This window comes from Haliotis asinina, chromosome 5 (genome assembly GCF_037392515.1).
Source record: "Haliotis asinina isolate JCU_RB_2024 chromosome 5, JCU_Hal_asi_v2, whole genome shotgun sequence".
In the NCBI taxonomy this organism is placed as follows: domain Eukaryota; kingdom Metazoa; phylum Mollusca; class Gastropoda; order Lepetellida; family Haliotidae; genus Haliotis; species Haliotis asinina.
Genome location: NC_090284.1, coordinates 69889988 through 69907064, shown reverse-complemented (window position 1 = coordinate 69907064; position 17077 = coordinate 69889988). Strand labels below are relative to the sequence as shown.

The 17077-nt window shown below is 42.2% G+C and overlaps 1 protein-coding gene across 3 annotated transcripts in view; it reads left to right on the top strand.

The window, feature by feature from the left end:
• LOC137285154 (zinc finger ZZ-type and EF-hand domain-containing protein 1-like) overlaps nucleotides 1-17077 on the top strand; it is a 93325-nt gene that overhangs the window by 63833 nt on the left and 12415 nt on the right. For 2 of the 3 annotated variants that reach the window (XM_067817377.1, XM_067817376.1), the window contains exons 53-68: nucleotides 5646-5700; nucleotides 6162-6275; nucleotides 6641-6684; nucleotides 7106-7324; nucleotides 7532-7659; nucleotides 8165-8235; nucleotides 9454-9535; nucleotides 9869-9981; nucleotides 10114-10285; nucleotides 10433-10564; nucleotides 10798-10909; nucleotides 11403-11590; nucleotides 11922-12215; nucleotides 12486-12586; nucleotides 15204-15245; nucleotides 16740-16853. In XM_067817377.1, coding sequence (XP_067673478.1) covers nucleotides 5646-5700; nucleotides 6162-6275; nucleotides 6641-6684; nucleotides 7106-7324; nucleotides 7532-7659; nucleotides 8165-8235; nucleotides 9454-9535; nucleotides 9869-9981; nucleotides 10114-10285; nucleotides 10433-10564; nucleotides 10798-10909; nucleotides 11403-11590; nucleotides 11922-12215; nucleotides 12486-12586; nucleotides 15204-15245; nucleotides 16740-16853 — 1981 coding nt within the window. The remainder of the gene's footprint in view (nucleotides 1-5645; nucleotides 5701-6161; nucleotides 6276-6640; nucleotides 6685-7105; nucleotides 7325-7531; nucleotides 7660-8164; nucleotides 8236-9453; nucleotides 9536-9868; nucleotides 9982-10113; nucleotides 10286-10432; nucleotides 10565-10797; nucleotides 10910-11402; nucleotides 11591-11921; nucleotides 12216-12485; nucleotides 12587-15203; nucleotides 15246-16739; nucleotides 16854-17077) is intronic. The other variant, XM_067817378.1, reaches the window with a different exon arrangement.

Sequence of the window (17077 nt, the reverse complement as noted above, 5' to 3'; positions counted from 1 at the left end):
ATGCTGTCCCTCGACCAGGGAAACCATCCCTGACCGATGCTTCACCCGGACATATTTCGGCTTATCTTTCAGGATCACGGGTGCCCATTGACAGACCTATTTGCCACGAAGTTAAATGCTCAGTTTCCAGTGTACGTGTCTCCGATACCAGACCTGGCAGCTTGGGGGGGTCAACGCTACTAGTACCAGCGGTAGTGGTGAAACTCAAAGTCACGGTGAGGATCTGTCTGCTTTTGGTCACCCCCTGGTTGCTGCGCCATCCCCACAGTCGGACACTACACCCAGACCCGGCAAGGTTTCATCTATGCGCCTGGACCATTTGCAATGGACTTTGAGGGCCAAGGGGTACTCATCGCAGGTCGTGAAGATCATTGCCTGGGCGCACAGAGCTCCACCCGATCACTCTATGATGACAAGTGGGCCACATTTGAAAAGGTCTGTGCCCAGAAGTCGCAGGACCCGCTGCTAGCATCACCCCAGTTCCTTGCACAGTTTTTATGTTTTTTGTGGTGCTCAAGGAAGCTCACAGGCAGTACTATTGGGATTTACCTGTCAGCATTATATTCAGTGATAACTGTCAGAGGAAATGGGAAGGTCTCGAAGATCCCCAAACTAGTCGCTACGAGATCACGGGTGCCCGAGGGTTGGCTGAAAAGTTCTCAGCCTGAGTGGTTTTTCCCCACCGGGTAGAGACAGGTGTTTGCCACCAATGAGGACAATCATTTAGTGAATCATAGACACAAGAACTACAAACGTACTAATAGTTTTATCTCAACTACAGCTCTTTTGGTAAACCTACCCTCTGAAATCATCAGAAATGGACAAAACTGAATACAGGGCTGTCATCAAGTACTTGCAAAAGAAAGGGATGTCCCCAACACAGATACATGCTGACATGGTCTCCACTCTAGGGGATGATGCTCCTTCATTTTCCACAGTAAAGAAGGGGGCTGCAGAATTTAAGCGTGGCAGACAAAGCCTTGATGATGACCCACGCTCAGGAAGGCCTTCAGCAGCAACCACTCCAGAAAACATCACGCGAGTGCCCGATATGTTGATGGATGATCGACGATTGACTACTCGACATATTGCTAGTGTAGTGGGCATCTCTCATGAGAGGGTTGAGCATATTATCACCAACGAATTAGGAATGACGAAAGTTTCTGCAAGATGGGTGCCAAAGCTCTTGACAGCAGAACAGAAACGTGTCAGGTTCCAGACGTCCCTTGACAATTTGCGTCGTTTTGAAGCAGATCCCGATGATTTTGTGGCACGATTTGTAACCATGGATGAGACCTGGATACATCACTTTCAACCAGAAACAAAACTACAGTCAAAACAGTGGAAGCATCCTGATTCACCAGCTCCGAAGAAAGCCAAGTCTGTTCCTTCAGCTGGAAAGGTGATGGCATCAGTCTTTTGGGATTCCAGGAGTATTCTGCTCATTGATTATCTTGAAAAAGGTCAAACTATCAACGGCAGATACTATGCTGATCTACTGAACCAGTTGCGAGAAGCAATCAAAGCCAAACGACGAGGGATGATCGCTAAAGGTGTCCTCTTCCACCAAGACAATGCGCCTGTTCACAAATCGGTGGTGGCCATGTCAACAATCCGCGATTGTGGCTTTGAACTCATTGACCATCCTCCTTTTTCACCTGATTTGGCTCCTTCTGACTTCCACCTGTTCCCCAAAATGAAAAAGGAACTCGCCGGTCGCCATTTTGCAAGTAATGATGACGTCATTTCTGCTGTGACTGATTTTTTTAGGGTAGCTGAAGAAGATTTCTTCCTGACCGGGATTCGGGCCTTGCAGCATCGCTGGCAAAAGTGTGTGAACTTGGAAAGGGACTATGTAGAAAAATAAATTACAAACGTGGACTTTGTAACGTTTTTTCACAGTGAGGCTTAGAACTTTTCAGCCAAGCCTCGTATGTTGAAGGCGTTCAAGCTGGAGGACCAAGCGGTTAAGTTTCAGCCGCCAGTGTGGGACCTGAACGTTTTGCTACAGCACTTGAGAGGTTGCCCCTACGAGCCGCTGAACAGGGCATTGTTTGACAACCTAACAAGAAAGACGGTGTATCTGTTGGCGCTGGCTACACCAGCGAGAGTAAGTGAAATTCACACGCTGGATGTGACTAGACATGGAGCTGTTCACTTGGGCCTTCTCTGGGATTTCCTGGCACAGATCCAGCTACCAGGTGAACCAGACATGTCATTCACCATCCCTCCTCTTACTGTCATCATCGGACCAGAGGATTGGGAAGAGCAGTTACTCTGTCCGGTTCGGGCACTCAGATTATATATCAAGAAGTCTTCTCCTCGTCAGGGAACTAGGAAGTGGTTGTTCCTGCCTTTTTCCACGACTACTAAAGGGGAAGTCACCAGGAACACAGTAGCCTTATGGTTAAGGCAGACCATCCTGGCGGCTTTCGACGTACAGAATCTTAAACACCCATCATCTAACAACCCGCACGAGATTCGAGCGTTAGCCTCGACTATGGCCCTGCACAGGAACTGCACAGTTCCTGACATTATGGCTGGATGCTTCTGGCGGTCCTCTACAGTATTTGCCAGCCATTATTTGTGGGACTTGGCGGTGGAAGATATGGAGGGGCTACAGTCTTTCGGACCATTGGTAGTTGCACAGCAAAGCACACGTCCCTCCACCCATTAAGGTATGTTGTTGCTTACCTTAGTCTTTGTGGGTCTTGTATCATGAGATAAGATACCATACCCCTCTGGTGGTTAGTACGTGACCTACTACTCTGATTCTGGTTCCAGTGGACCTTCATGGGAGAATGTTGTGTCAGACTGTACAGTGAATCAGTAGTGGTCCTGCTGCCCCGAGGCATATGTGGGATCTTTAGAAGCTGACGGTCCTCTGGGGTCCCACACCACCATCTGTTGTATCCATATGCTATAGTGAGGTAAGGTGAGTAAAAAATTTGTTAAAATCTAAATATTTTAGATATTTGAATGCTTACCTTACATAGGGCGGTTAGTCCCTCCCAATGATGGATGCTCCTCCCCACTACAGACTCTTCACACCAGGAAGTAAAAGTGAAATTCTTGAGGATGTGCAGTGGGGAGATCAAGATACTTCCGTATCATATCAGTCATCGATTGCGAGGTAGCCATTCAAGATTGAAAAGCAATTCAGCTGTCAGATCTCCTACTGTTGTCATCGCTAACGCTGTCCTCACATGTGCTAATAGGTCATGTGGCACTTTGCCTTGCCATAGGAATAGCGATGATAGATGTTCCAATCAGGACTCGTTAGGCTCCATCAAGTGCACATGCTTAAGTAGCTGATGCTAGCGCTGAGACAGGTTTTAGGATGCACTGCAACTCCATGTCAATGGCCTGTAATCTGGAGTCCTGAACCTTGTATGTGGTGGAGGGAGATAGCCTTTTGATGGTTTCGTCCAATACCAGCCCGGAATCCGCAAAGTTGAGACTATGCACCTTGTAGTCCTGCTTCTTCGATCGTAGCATTCAAATAGCTTAGCAAAGTCATCAGTGAAGATATGGCGTCAGCCACCATGGGATGCAGTGGGATCATCAGCTGGGGTTCCATCCTGATAGCCCTGGTGCTGTCTACTCTTGACGTCAGGGAGGGGCACTCTGGGAGCCTATCAGCTATCCAATCGTATATAGCAGACAATGGCAGGTACAATCCCTCTTCCTCCTCCACACGACCAGGGTCCTCCTCATAGTCTGGGGAGAAGTATTGTTCTTCATCAGTATTCCATGAAATGGTCGACTTGCGCTCCGGTGCGTGCATCCTGTGTGTAGACTGTCTGACACGAGGTGACGCTGACCAGGACCCCGAACGCCAATGCCTTCGTCTGTGGTGGAAGGATCTGCCCTTGCGATCCGGTGACCTATACAGCAAGCGGCGGCACCGACAAACACTGGACGAACTACTCCGGGGACTTCTGGATCGTCCTGTTCTCCTTCTACCACTGGTAACCGTCATGGCGCTCCGTGGTGCTCCAAACGCTAGAGCGCCCAACTCTGGTGCCGACTTCTCTAAGCTTGATGTAACAGTAGCTTGGGATGCGCCCACAGGCACCGACACCGGTAATGACCAGGATCAGCAGAGGAGCCCTGGTCAGAGGTGCCGCCTGTTCTTGAGATGCGCCTGGCGTCACCGATGGAGCAGGTATAAGTAGTGCTCTAAATATCCATAGCACCTCCGGGTGCGCCAAAGCGCCAGGTCTCGACAAATTCACCCAACATCCCGGCTGGGTGGTAGGCATCGGCATCGGCATCGGCATCTGCACGGGCGTTGACGTCAGACATCAGAAGCATCGTATGATTCTGACTCAGTGACGGCTCCACCCGAGCAGATGTATCCAACGCCGCTCCAGGTATCTCCCGCGCTGTCTGTATCTCCGGCGTACAACTCAGAGATACTCTCGCCCCAAAAGAGGATGCAGGAGACTGTGACATTTTCCGTAATTTTTGTGTCTTCCTTATCCTCACTACCGCCAAGAACGCCTTGAACTCATGAATAGATAGTCCCGAACATGCTGCACAGTGCTGTAGGAGGGTGCAGGATACAGTAGCACAGTCCGGACAATACGGGTGTGGGTCCTTGCCGGACTTCAGCCCTTCGCAAACTTCACAAAAGTGACGTGTCATGCATCAACAACTGTAATAAACTGAAATCACAATGTGATAATAAGGGTAGAAGAAAAATACCCCTGCCACGTAATGGACTGCTCCACTCACCCGTGCAGCAGCATGTTTGCAATAGACAAGTGAAATAGCTGCCTCTTCGAAAAGGAACAGCAAAATTTACCCTAAATACAGCACTAAGTAACACAAAGCTTAGATACAGCAAACATAACTATCCATAGAAACAGTTCACTAACTATTGAAACTGATCCGGTAACAAATTATGGAGGCAACAACGAAAATAGGTAGCTGACAAGTGTACAATAACGAAAATAATTGCTAAAATGGACACAAAGATTGAAAAATACACATACAAAAACCCTGAAAGGAATTAGTGCAAAAGCGTAGTATGGTCAAACATTATTAGTTCTGAAAAATAAATCTATCAACCCAAACATGTCTCGATCAGACAACCCTTGTAGTAAAAGTGAAGTTCTTGTGGAGTTCTTGGGGAGATCCAGATACTTCTTATCATGACAGTCATCGATTACAAGGTAGCCATTCAAGAATGAATAGCAATTCAACTGTCAGATCTCCTACTAAGGGAAGCTTGAGGTAATATGCTATAGATCTATGGTAAGATAAGTATTTAAATATCTAAAATATTTAGATTTAAATAAGATCAGTGTAGGATTCCAGGCAGGAGAGACCTTTCAAACCTGAATGCTTGTCTCTGCACTTGGTAGATTAACTCCCTGTTCATCTTGATAGAGTGATGTAGAATCAATCAAAAGTCCCTCACGTTTTTTTTTTCTGTTCAGGGTCCATGGCAAGAATAAATACTCAATATCTCTTGCTTGTGTTGCTAGGACACTGTGGTGGTTAATGTGGCCACATTTCCATGGTGCCGTTCTCCACACAGAACGACAGAAAACCCATCTGATTCCAGCCATTGCCAGTAGACCAACTTATTGCCCTCATCAGTGTTACACTTGTATATTCTTGATGATCTGTTTCAGGAGGTGTGAAGCCCCACGGAGAACACAAGGACGAGCATGATATTGTACATCTAGTGTGAGTAGTCAGGCCACCAGTTCTGTTAAGTTTAACATCTGAACTACATTTCTGTAACATTGAAACTAGCACAAGTGTAACCATGGACAGTTTTCAGTTATTAACCATTGACAAAATCCATCCTATTTCCTTTCATCTTTTCTCACACAATCGCAAAGTCTTCTTTGTCATTTGGTGTGTTTTGGAAAAGATTACATCACCAGTTACAGTCATGTGATCATTTTTACTAAAAGTGAAGTTGTATTGATATATGGCTTCCAAGTAACAACAGTTTTGGTTGTTTGTCAAATCTGAACTTGATTTGACATTCAAACTCCTTATTTTTAATATGTATAAATTGATGTGTCAGTATGGTTCTGCAAGATTGCACACATGTTAGGCATGCCACGATTGTTGTGTGTATGTGTGTGTGTGTGTTATGCGTATATTCTGAGTGAGAGATAGGTGCTTTCTCTCTACAGATACAAGTGTAACAAGTGCCAAGCATTTATTGTGGGGACCAGGGTGCATTGTAACGCGTGTGATGATTTCGACCTGTGCCTTGGCTGCCACAAGAAGGCCAAGTTTCCCTCAGGGTGAGTCCCGTCATTGTTGGTTAATTCTAAAGTGAGGGAATATTTCATGCCCTGTCATTCAGCGTCAGTGATACACTTGCTGTTTTTATCTTGTAATATCTAGGTGATCTGTATTAGTATCTTAAATCAAACCAGGGATTAACTGAAATATTGACAAATTCAACTTCTTCAGGTCTGTAAGGATAGAATGGCATATCTGATTATTCTTATCAATACTTGAGTACGCTAGTACATAACGCCTGGTTTATATAAACTTGATCTCTCAATGATTTCAGTTGTTGGGGGTCAGTTTATCAATATTTGTTGCTTTTTGTTGAAGTTAATTACAACAAACTTACATATTACCTCATCTGTTTTGTTTTCAGACATCTAGAAACCCATGATATTACAATGATACCTCTCGTCAAGTGTAAGTCAGCTTCTTTCTCCTTATCTAGACCTACCCTAGTCAGTTGTAGCATCTGGTGTATTTCCATCTTCCACAAGTAAAGGTATTGCAGAATTCTGGCGTATTCATTCTGAGCTTACATTCCCAGCACAGTGGTGTTCTTTCTCTGTTATTAGATGTATCTGCATTCTGTGATCATGAATACTCAGTATGGGATAGCATAGCAGTTAAAGCATTTATTCACAATGCTTAAGACCTGGGTTTGATTTCCCACAGAGGTAGAGTTCATATGATATGAAGTTCATATCTGGTCTCCCCTGTCGTGATATTGCTGGAATATTGCTAAAACTGGCATAAAACTAGTCTATATTTCTCTCTCTCTCCAACACTGACTGTACATTCTTGTTGCGTTGTTCCTGATGATGCGTATTTCTGTGTCCAGTGAAAACCTCCCAAGCCACGGACTCACTCATACAGGCTTACATCCACCAGCATGTGTGGCTACTGTTCTCTGCTCTGACGATGGGGCTTGGGGACGTCATCTATAATAGCAACAGTCAAGTCATAGACCCTGACTATGTGAAGCTTGCTGCCCAGCAACAAAACCAGTGCATCACTCTCATCACTTCCTGTCTGGAGAAGGTGCCGGATGATGCCGATGGTATGGCATGCAAGCTTCTTCCTATATGACCGTATTAATGTTATATGCAAGACAGTGTTTAACCTCTAGCCACATCAGGTTAAACTGTACTGTTAACTACACGTACAATTATAACAAACTTATACATTGCAAAAGTCTACTATTGCTGTTCTGCCTTTCACAGTGTTATGTTTTGTCTCTCACCGCATCATGTTTTTTCTTTGACAGATGGCAGTAAGAGGCTGCTACAGGAAGAACCCAGGTCTCTGGAGAGTCGCCAGGAGGAAGCTTTTGCCATCCACTCCCAGGAGAGGATAATGGGATTATTGGGAGCTATGATTCCATCAGAAAACAAAGTAGGTGTACTAGAGATCTTGATTTGTGCCGTAATTTATGATTCATTTGTCACCACCAAACCTGAGGTTTCAGCTTAGTGTAAAGTATATAGCACCAGCATCACTGTATCACATCACTGCATATTGTCTATTTGTATTCAGATGACATGATATAAGAGAAATATAGTTCAAAGTGTTGTAAAACCCAGCTTACTAATGTGGTATTGATGTTCTTGTAGGTTTCATGAGTTCCATACATGTCTCAGGTGTAGCAGTTCCTCGTTTGTGTTCTGAGCTTCATTAACACCATACCTATGTTTATGAGTTTCATAAAAGTGGGATCTGGGACTTGCATCACTTTGGGTTTCCTTCAGTATTTAGCTGGCACAAGTTGTACAGCTGGAATACTTGACAAATCGTTGTTTACACCTAACTCACTCACTCTTGCCATGAGTGTATTATCAGTGATCGCTTTGACAGTAAGCTTTCTAGATGACTGTCATGTCAGCTTTGTCTTCTGTTACAGGAATCCTTGACTGGGGAGACGTACAACTTCACCACAGGAAGTTTCCTGGATATGCTTTTCAAGATCGCAAAGTAGGTGTTCTCTACTTCAATCACTCCTTGGTCTTGACTTGGGATTATCTCTGATGTATAGAACACTATGTCTGTCTGGAGATCAGTAACTGGATGTTTGAACCCAAGCTATGTCATACCAGAAGACATAATAAGTTGTTCACTGTTCCCTCGGGGACCATGGGTTGAGTTACCCTCTTTGTGTGTTTATGTTCCCTGAGCCTGAAGGGCGAGGGGAAAATAAAAAAAACATCAAGGGTACCTCAACTTTGGAATATGAGGCAAATTTTTTCATAGCCATCACTAGATATGACGGATGACACAAGAAAAGCAGATCTAGAGTTATCCCCCTTCCATCGATAAGTAAAACATCGGTAATTTTCATGCATCATGCGTGATGCAATGTTATTTAAGATCACTAACATGAAGTACAAAATGAGTTGCCATTGGCAGCTGTTTCAGTACACCTCACAGAGTGCATTGAAAATAATAGAAGGGCGCTCAGCCAATCAGACAGAGACATGTATGTGTGAGGTAACGTAATAAAGGTGGCGCTTCGTGTTTCTGGGCCCCATTGAGGGTAGAAACCAAGGACTTGTCAGTTTGCTGTTGGAGAATCATGTGTTATCTATGCTAAACTGCATGATGGTGTGTGAATGGGCTTGAACTACCACTAGGCTGCCACCCAACCTGGCACCAGTAGCCTCACAAAGATGTTCATAAACATACTATATTAGTGAATAGTTTTGATTGTGACATTTATAGCCACTTCGCCTCAGTGTGCTATGTTTCTATTCTGCCTGATACTATTAAATGTCTTCTAATGATCCCGAGGGCCAGTGTTTTTAATTATATATTTGTAGGTTTATAAAATAATGAGTTGATTAAGCTTTGCTTTTTTGTTCTGAAATTTAATTTTCATATCAAGTTTATAAGACTGACATAACTGCACAATAAGAAAAGTGTTTTATTGATGGGCATCCTACACAGTTGATAGTGATCATCACCATAGAATTGTATCTCAGTAATCTACAGCTGTCTGCATAGACAGAATCACTGCCTACAACACTTGTACATATTCATGTAATCAGCATTTGTGACTTGCTGCTGACAAGGAAGTCCACTGAATTATGGCACCATATCCTGTCAGTGATGAGTCAGTAACAATGTCGGCCAAGCTGTTGTCTCCTTGTATCCATGTCTTAAAGATTATACACACAAACCCTGTGTCCTGTTCAGGGGTGAAAGCGGCCATGAGCTCAATACACAGCATCTGGCCATGGGACTACTTGGGAGGCTGCTGGCCAAAAGTTCTACCAAGGTAAACCTTCCTACATTTATGTAATCATCCTACGTTTATCATATTTATCCTGGAAAATCCTCCTTTTCATACCTGAATGTAATGAAGTAGTTGAACTGCATGTCTGAAGATAGAGATGAGTCTATATGGTATAAACCAAAATTGCAGCACATTGGAATATTAAATGCTATGTTTATAAATGAAGCATCAAGTGAAGGAAAACTATGGAAGCTCAGCTGAAAGGAGTGTCTCTGTCTAATGTGTTCTTTAATGTCCTGTATTCCTTATTGTCCTTTTGATGTGTTCCTTACTAATTTGTTTGAATTGAAAATTTTCTAACCATTCTTATTCAAGGTTGCTGATGAGTCAGTCAAGAAGGTACTGACATCTGGAGTGAAGGAGAGTTCCACAGAAGGAGAGACAACTGTCAATCACCTATTTAGATTTGGAGCCTATTGCCTTGAGAGGTATGTAAGAGGGCTCAATTTCGACTTTGATAATCATTGGGTAATGGATTTATATATGTTTAGATGTTGATCAGTTCCTGTCAGACAAGATGTAACCATGACGACATGAACCCTGATGTTATGTTCCTGTAGGAGCGGACTGGAGTGGGCTTGCTCAATGGCTAGGATCCTGGGAACACTGTCCAACTCGGACCAGTGGAAGCCTGTTGTCCACCATCACATATCATCTTGTGTCCAGAGTCTCCGACAAAAGCCAGAACTGTCCTCCATCTTTGCCATGTTCGTGATGGCTGGCTTTCCTGAGGTGTGTCTTTCAAAGACTGTCTTACATGTATTCTAAATGTTAATGTCCTACTTGCTTAGTACATTCTTATGTTTTAGCATGAAATAGGATTCAGTAATGTTACTTCATACTGAAAATGCTTGTGTGATTCTGTGGATTGATTGACAGGTGTTGACGATGGGAACACTGGTCCAGTACACATACACCACTCTTGAAGCCAAGAATGGAGTTGTCATCAAACACTTCCCTGACAAGTATCGCACTCTGGTCGTCGACCTCAAGACAAGGAAGCGACATATAGTACGGATTTATTCTGTCACACTGTATAATTTTCATGTTAAAGAGATGTCACATTTGCCAATCACTTACTCTTATAATGCTTACTCTCATAATCAGGAAAATAGTACATATATAATACATTCAGTATCAGCTTGTCAAAATGTGTTGAACGGTGTAGATACATAGTTGCCACCATCAGCTAACACTCAGATGAGAGCATGTCTGTATCTCCAACTGATGCATCTTCTGTGCAGGTCAGGGACCAGTATGTGATGTGTGTGAGTGAGACAGCCGAAGTCTGGGACACAGAACACATGTCCGAGTTCACTGGGATCATCATGGACACTGTCACCAAACTCAGGGCAGGTACGGACTTGCCTTTTCTTTCTGTAGCAAGTATGCAATAATTTTTGGTAGAGATTACAGCAGAAATAAGATTCTGTCCCATTGAGGATGTTTTACTGATGTAGGTTGCACTTGTAAAACTGGAGTATTTTACTAGTTTTTGCTGCTCATTTATTCACTAATAATGATATTTTATTGAACAGACTTTCAAACCCAAGAGGATGGTTAAAAGATTTTATCTCACCATATGAATTATGTTTAATGGAAATTGGTGCCTTGTTAGTCAACTTTGTTGGGTTCCAAATATCTATAGCTTTACTGAAGATGAAATATAACTAAGGTCTGCTCTAGCCGAGTGTGGCTGTAGTGTATGTAGTAGAATGTACATTTTCCCTCAAGTCAGAAGAATCATGATCTGTATAGTCATATCAACAGAACAAATTCCACTGAAACCCAATGCATCATGCATAGCAGATGGTTGTTGATGTGTTTCCACAATGTGTGTTCTGTGAAGGTGATGAGAACAGTGTGGAGAACATGTGGGTTTTGTCCCTGGCTCTTAAGGTCCTCAACAACAGTCTAAAGGCAGGGGAGAAGTGTCTGTCAGACACCTTCTTCAGGCCAGAATTTATTCAGTCTCTGGTCTTCATAGCCAGCAAGGGCACCGGCTTCAGCCAGCAATGGCTGCTTAAGGATCTGGAGGTAATCCTGGCTCACCCTTGAGAATATGTTTTTGTTCTTCAAAACTTGTCCACATGTATTTAGGAATGTGAAGCTATGACATCAACTTCAGTTATCCCCGTTTAGACACAACCTTGCTCGGTTGTCACCTGTTTTCTAGCCTCACTTTGAAAGGCTGATTTCATGTCATTTATCAAGTGTTTGAATCCATGATACCTTCAATCAGTGGACGCTTGTGTGCTGACTTGACAGACCTAAATATAACTGAAATAAGAGTTTAACAAGTCCATGTCAAGCATAGATAGCCATATTGCCCTAGTGTATGTGTGATAAGCTGTATTGCTGCTTGCAGGTCCTGTCTCTCATGCTGTACACCCATGATGGGTCAGCAAATCCTGTAAAGAAAACCAAACTACCTGGTATCAAAGATGAACTGAGTAGGAAGAAGGACTCGGTGAAGGATGACAACTCTAGTAAATGTAGTGACGATGAAAACCGCAATGATGATGATGACCTTGATGAGGAGGAGCTGAACTTGTCTTCTTCTGACTCATCGCCCTCTTCCACCGACTCCGACACATCCTGGGACGGAAACGACAAGGAGATTTTCGGCGTCATGGATGAAAAGACCAAGGCTATGTTTGAGGTCAGGGTCTGTGTATAGCACAGAAATGTTACATATGTTCTTATTGATTTTAGGTATAATATTGGAGTTTGTCTTATGTCTTATGAGCTTAACATTTTTAGTCACTCTGAACCTGTGGATTCAAAAATTAATATCTGGAAAAAGTTTCTAAGGAATCCCATCTGTCCTTCTATGTAATGATTGAGCAGTACAGTACATGTGTTTTCTGTCTTGTCTATTGTGCATTATTGTAACAAACAGTGTTTCTGTATGTAGCATGACTCATTTCAGGCTCTGCACCATGAGTTGAAAGTGCCTTTGTCCGTGCTGCGGGTGATGTTTGACATGAACGATGGCAACCTAGAGGCAGTAATGAAAGCTATTGAAGAGAAGTATGTGCCATACTATTATTGCCTCTTCATACTCGCATCATTATTCTTCTTGTATGTCATACATGAACATATATTTATCATCTGGTTTCGCTGTTGCACACCGTCTCCTAAAATGATATCATTCTCTTTTTATGCTGCTGTACATTTTGGGGAAGTGTATGTTTTTCATATTAACTTAATTTTGATGAACAATAGAATTTGTCACTGCCGCCCTAATAAGTCTTATATTGCTTTATAAATATCTAACTTTATCTCACAGTACCATTCCATTGTTTCTGCATCATCCTACTAATAACTATTAAACATGTGTTAAAAAACATTTTGATAACTATTTGCCTTAATACTTTGTATGTAATACACGTTAATATATATAGTTAATAAAATTGTGTTGTTGATGGTGAAGCTAATATTTTGTGTATTAAAATAGTATGATTTTGAAGTTTTGAATAGGCGTTAATAGAAGTTGGAAGAACTGGAATTCATTCTCTGTCTAATGGTTTACAATTTCTGTTATTCCATGACATTTCTGAACTACTTTGTACTCCTTCATCAGACTAATGCTGAATTAGGAAACATCAACTAGTAAACGTCAATATATTTGATCTCCTAACACAAGGTAGGATTAAAGTCAGAAGGAAAAAATGTTATGAAGTTGGCATTATTCCTGAATTAATTTCATTGTATACTACCCTGTCTTGTGTGAATATACCATGAAATCAGTGCATATATATCAACTCTATAAGATTATAAGTATTAGCACTAAAACTGGTCACCTATCTGATGCTTTGTTAAAGAGTAATGGTATCATGCATCTGAAGGATTCTGTATGAACATTTCACATGTATCACTGTAGTTGCCAATAATCATTTTTAGAATTCTGTCATTAAGATATTTTGATAAGTTTCTAAACGGGAAGTAAGTACTCAACTTCAGTCATAAGGTGACAACAGTTCCAGCCCAATATCTGATATAAGCTTCACAATACCAGGGCCCGGTTTCACAAAGCTCATAGATGCTATGATGATTGTAAGTCAGTGTGACAGTGTAGGAGGCATGAGGGTTTTGTGATACGGCCTTTATAGTCATCCCTCACTATGGCGAAGGCATTACGGTCCACAGAAATCTCTCTCTCTGTCTGTCTCTGTCTCTCTCTTTGTGTCTCTCTGTCTCTCTCTGTGTCTCTGTCTCTCTCTCTCTCTCACTTTCTGTGTCTGTCTCTCTCTCTCTCTGTCTCTCTCTCTGTCTCTGTGCCTCTCTCTCTTTCTCTCTGTCTGTCTCTCTCTTTCTCTTTCTCTCTCTCTCTCACACACACACACACACATGTTCAAACGTAACACAGAATAAAGGCATTTCCATGGTCATAACTGCTATTTCGGGGATTATGTTGTATTGTCAGAGGTGAAAAAACAACTTTGTAAATAAATGGAGATATATGTATATGAAACTGTAAGTCAGACATCACTAGATATGGCAATTCAATTGTTGTTATTTTACTAAGAATTAGACACCAATCAGCTGTATAAGTTTTGCTCCAATCTGCTGATGAATCAGTCAAAATGAATCAAAAACAGTGAAGATTTTCTATTCCATTTTCAGTAGAATTTATATCGAGAGCAGCTGTTCTAACTGGGATAATACATATTGCTGTCATATTAGTATAAAGAATGTTTTCAATGTACATATTTAACATATTTAACATAACAATGAGGCTCAGATCTTCAGGTTTCATTGCTGGATACATTTTATGTATAACAAGTTTGACAAGTCACCGCTGCAGAAAACCGCAGTATTGCGAAGAGTGTTACTGCAAGATGACTGCATTAGCATCATTACTCCTGATATAAGCATCACAGTGTTGCTGCAGCCACCCTTTCATCAACATTGTGCACCGTGTCTGCCCAGTATAGCCATCACACAGATGTCCCTATCCCACCTTCATATACTTTTTTGCCTGTAGCATTTTTATATTGCTGTTGCCATCCATTTTGTTAACTTCTATGGACTGGTTTCCATTTGACTCAAACGTTCAACATACATTTTTCTGGAGGACCAATAATGAGCAAATGATTCCTTGTCCCATTTGACCCAGTCATTCCTGACTCAGGGTCTGGGGTAGAATAGGCCCTCAGCAACCCATGCTTGCCATAACAGGGGACTATGCTTGTCGTAACAGGCCATTAGTCGGGATCAGGTGGTCAGGTTCGCTGACTTGGTTGACACATGTCATCGGTTCCCAGTTGCGCAGAGCGATGCTCATGCTGTTGATCACTGGATTGTCTGGTCCAGACTTGGTTATTTTCAGAAAGCCACCATATAGTTGGAATATTGCTGAGTGTGGCATAAAATTAAACTCACTTAGTCACTCACTCCAATCATTCCCTTTGGCAGTTGGCCCAAACATTTCCCTTCCCAGTCGGCCCAATCATTCCCTGTCCCATTCAGCCCAGTGATTACTGGTCCCAGTTGGTTCAATCATTCCCTGTCCTTTTTGGCCCAATCACACACCCAGTCCCAGCTGGCCTTATCATTCCCTGTAGCAGTTGGTTCCTTTCCTGCTTCTATATCATCTCATGCTGTGCCCCTCTGCTTGGTGATGTCGCAATTGCAACTGTTTCAGTTTTGAGGGTTCAGAAGAGGTAAAGGCTTTCATGGAAAAATGGTAAGCCTTTGTGTGGAGGTGTTTTCTGTAATTTGTGGCATGTTGGTGTTTTTAAATCAGTGAAACAGAATATTGTCTAATCAGTTTATAATGCACTTTCATCAACCAATCACCCAGTTTTGGCAAAGAGGCACAAATAGATATCATATTCATCATTTGTCTGTTTTAGATAATCATGGGATGTGCTACTTGTGTAATGAATGTTGATCTTAGTTTCATTTTGAGAACCTTTCCCAGACAGCCTCCATTATGCTATCAGCACTGCTTAGAACTGTGTACTTTATACAAACTACTTGAAACCTTAGTGCCTTGCTTGTTTGCTTTGCATGCAAAGTACTTCTGTGCATAGATTAACAAGCTGTTCCATCGTTTATGCTCTTAAGGCACACCTACCAATGAATGAATGAAATGATAAAACATCTAATATTATGAGCATGATATTTTGTTATTTAAGACATTGTTTAAAAGCCTACAAGCTCAGTTTGTGGAATACATTGCTTGGTGCCAGTCCTTGATTGTTCACTATATGTAATGAAGGGACATATCCACATTGCGAGCTGGAAACTGATCGCTGCTAGTCCAGTGGTTAAGAACTGAGTATAAATAGACACCAGAGGAATAGTGTGTTGTGACAGGCTTTTCCACTTCGATATGGCCAGGATGTATTACATGGTGGATGGTCGTTGTTTACTTCAATAAGCTTTTTATCCCCCGCAACGTGTTTTACTGGGGTATTAAAATGCACCCCGTCCATCCGTGCATCCATTCGTCTGCGCACATTTATCTTTTCCAGAGCAGAACTTTAAAAACATTCAATATTTCTTCATCGAACTTGGCACATAGGTAGATCTGGTGGTGTATTAGTGCCTTTTGGTAGTTTTGGAATTCTGAATAAAGTATTTTTTGCGTTTCCATGGCAACAAGTTCGACTTGGACTGAAATTGGTGGGTGTGCCCTTTTCCTGAGGTCAATTTTAAAACTCTTCTCTACTTCTTCACCAATCATGGCACATAGATAGATCTTGTGGTGCACTGGTGCCTTTTGCTAGTTTTGGAATTCTGGATAAAATATATATCTGTGTTTCCATGACAAGTTCAACTTTGGTCTTATCTGAAGCAGACCTGTAAAACCTTTCAATATTTCTTCACCAAACTTGCATATATTGGTCTAATGGTGTACTGGTGCCTTTTGGTAGTTTTGGAATTCTGAATAAAATATTTTCAATACTCTCTTTCCACTTTGCCGAAACATTTGGCATAATCATAACTAGGAGACACATTCATGAGGAGTAATTTACTGTTGTGGGGGATATTGATGACTGTGTCTTATTATTGACATTTATTTTGACAGTATACAAAATATTGAAGGCTAGTGCCTTCAGAGCTTGGGGGCATCCAGGTACTTTTGAAGCCATTATTAGGTGCATTAAGTGTAGAGTAGATGTATGGATTAGTTTCTGTTCTGTAATCCAGTGTCTTACTTGCTGTGTTTCAGGGATGGGCACTTGGACGTGAAGGCATCAATGAAAGCCTTACACCTCAGTGCAGGTGCTGAGAGGGTCATCGACACAGGCATCCACTTCCATCCAGCACTGAAAGGCGCACCTAGGTAAGAAGGGTAGAAGCAGACAAGATGTAGGTGATACTCAGAGAGATAAGGTGAAGGTGAGACTGACATAGATTAGATGATTGTATAGATCAGTTGTAGATACATGACAGCAGTAGATACTGGTGAAGTCAGTGAGCATGTTTCGGGCACTGGGGTCACCATGGTATTGGAGAGATGTAAGTGAGGTCTGCAGGGCTGCATACAATGATCTAGTCTATTTTGAC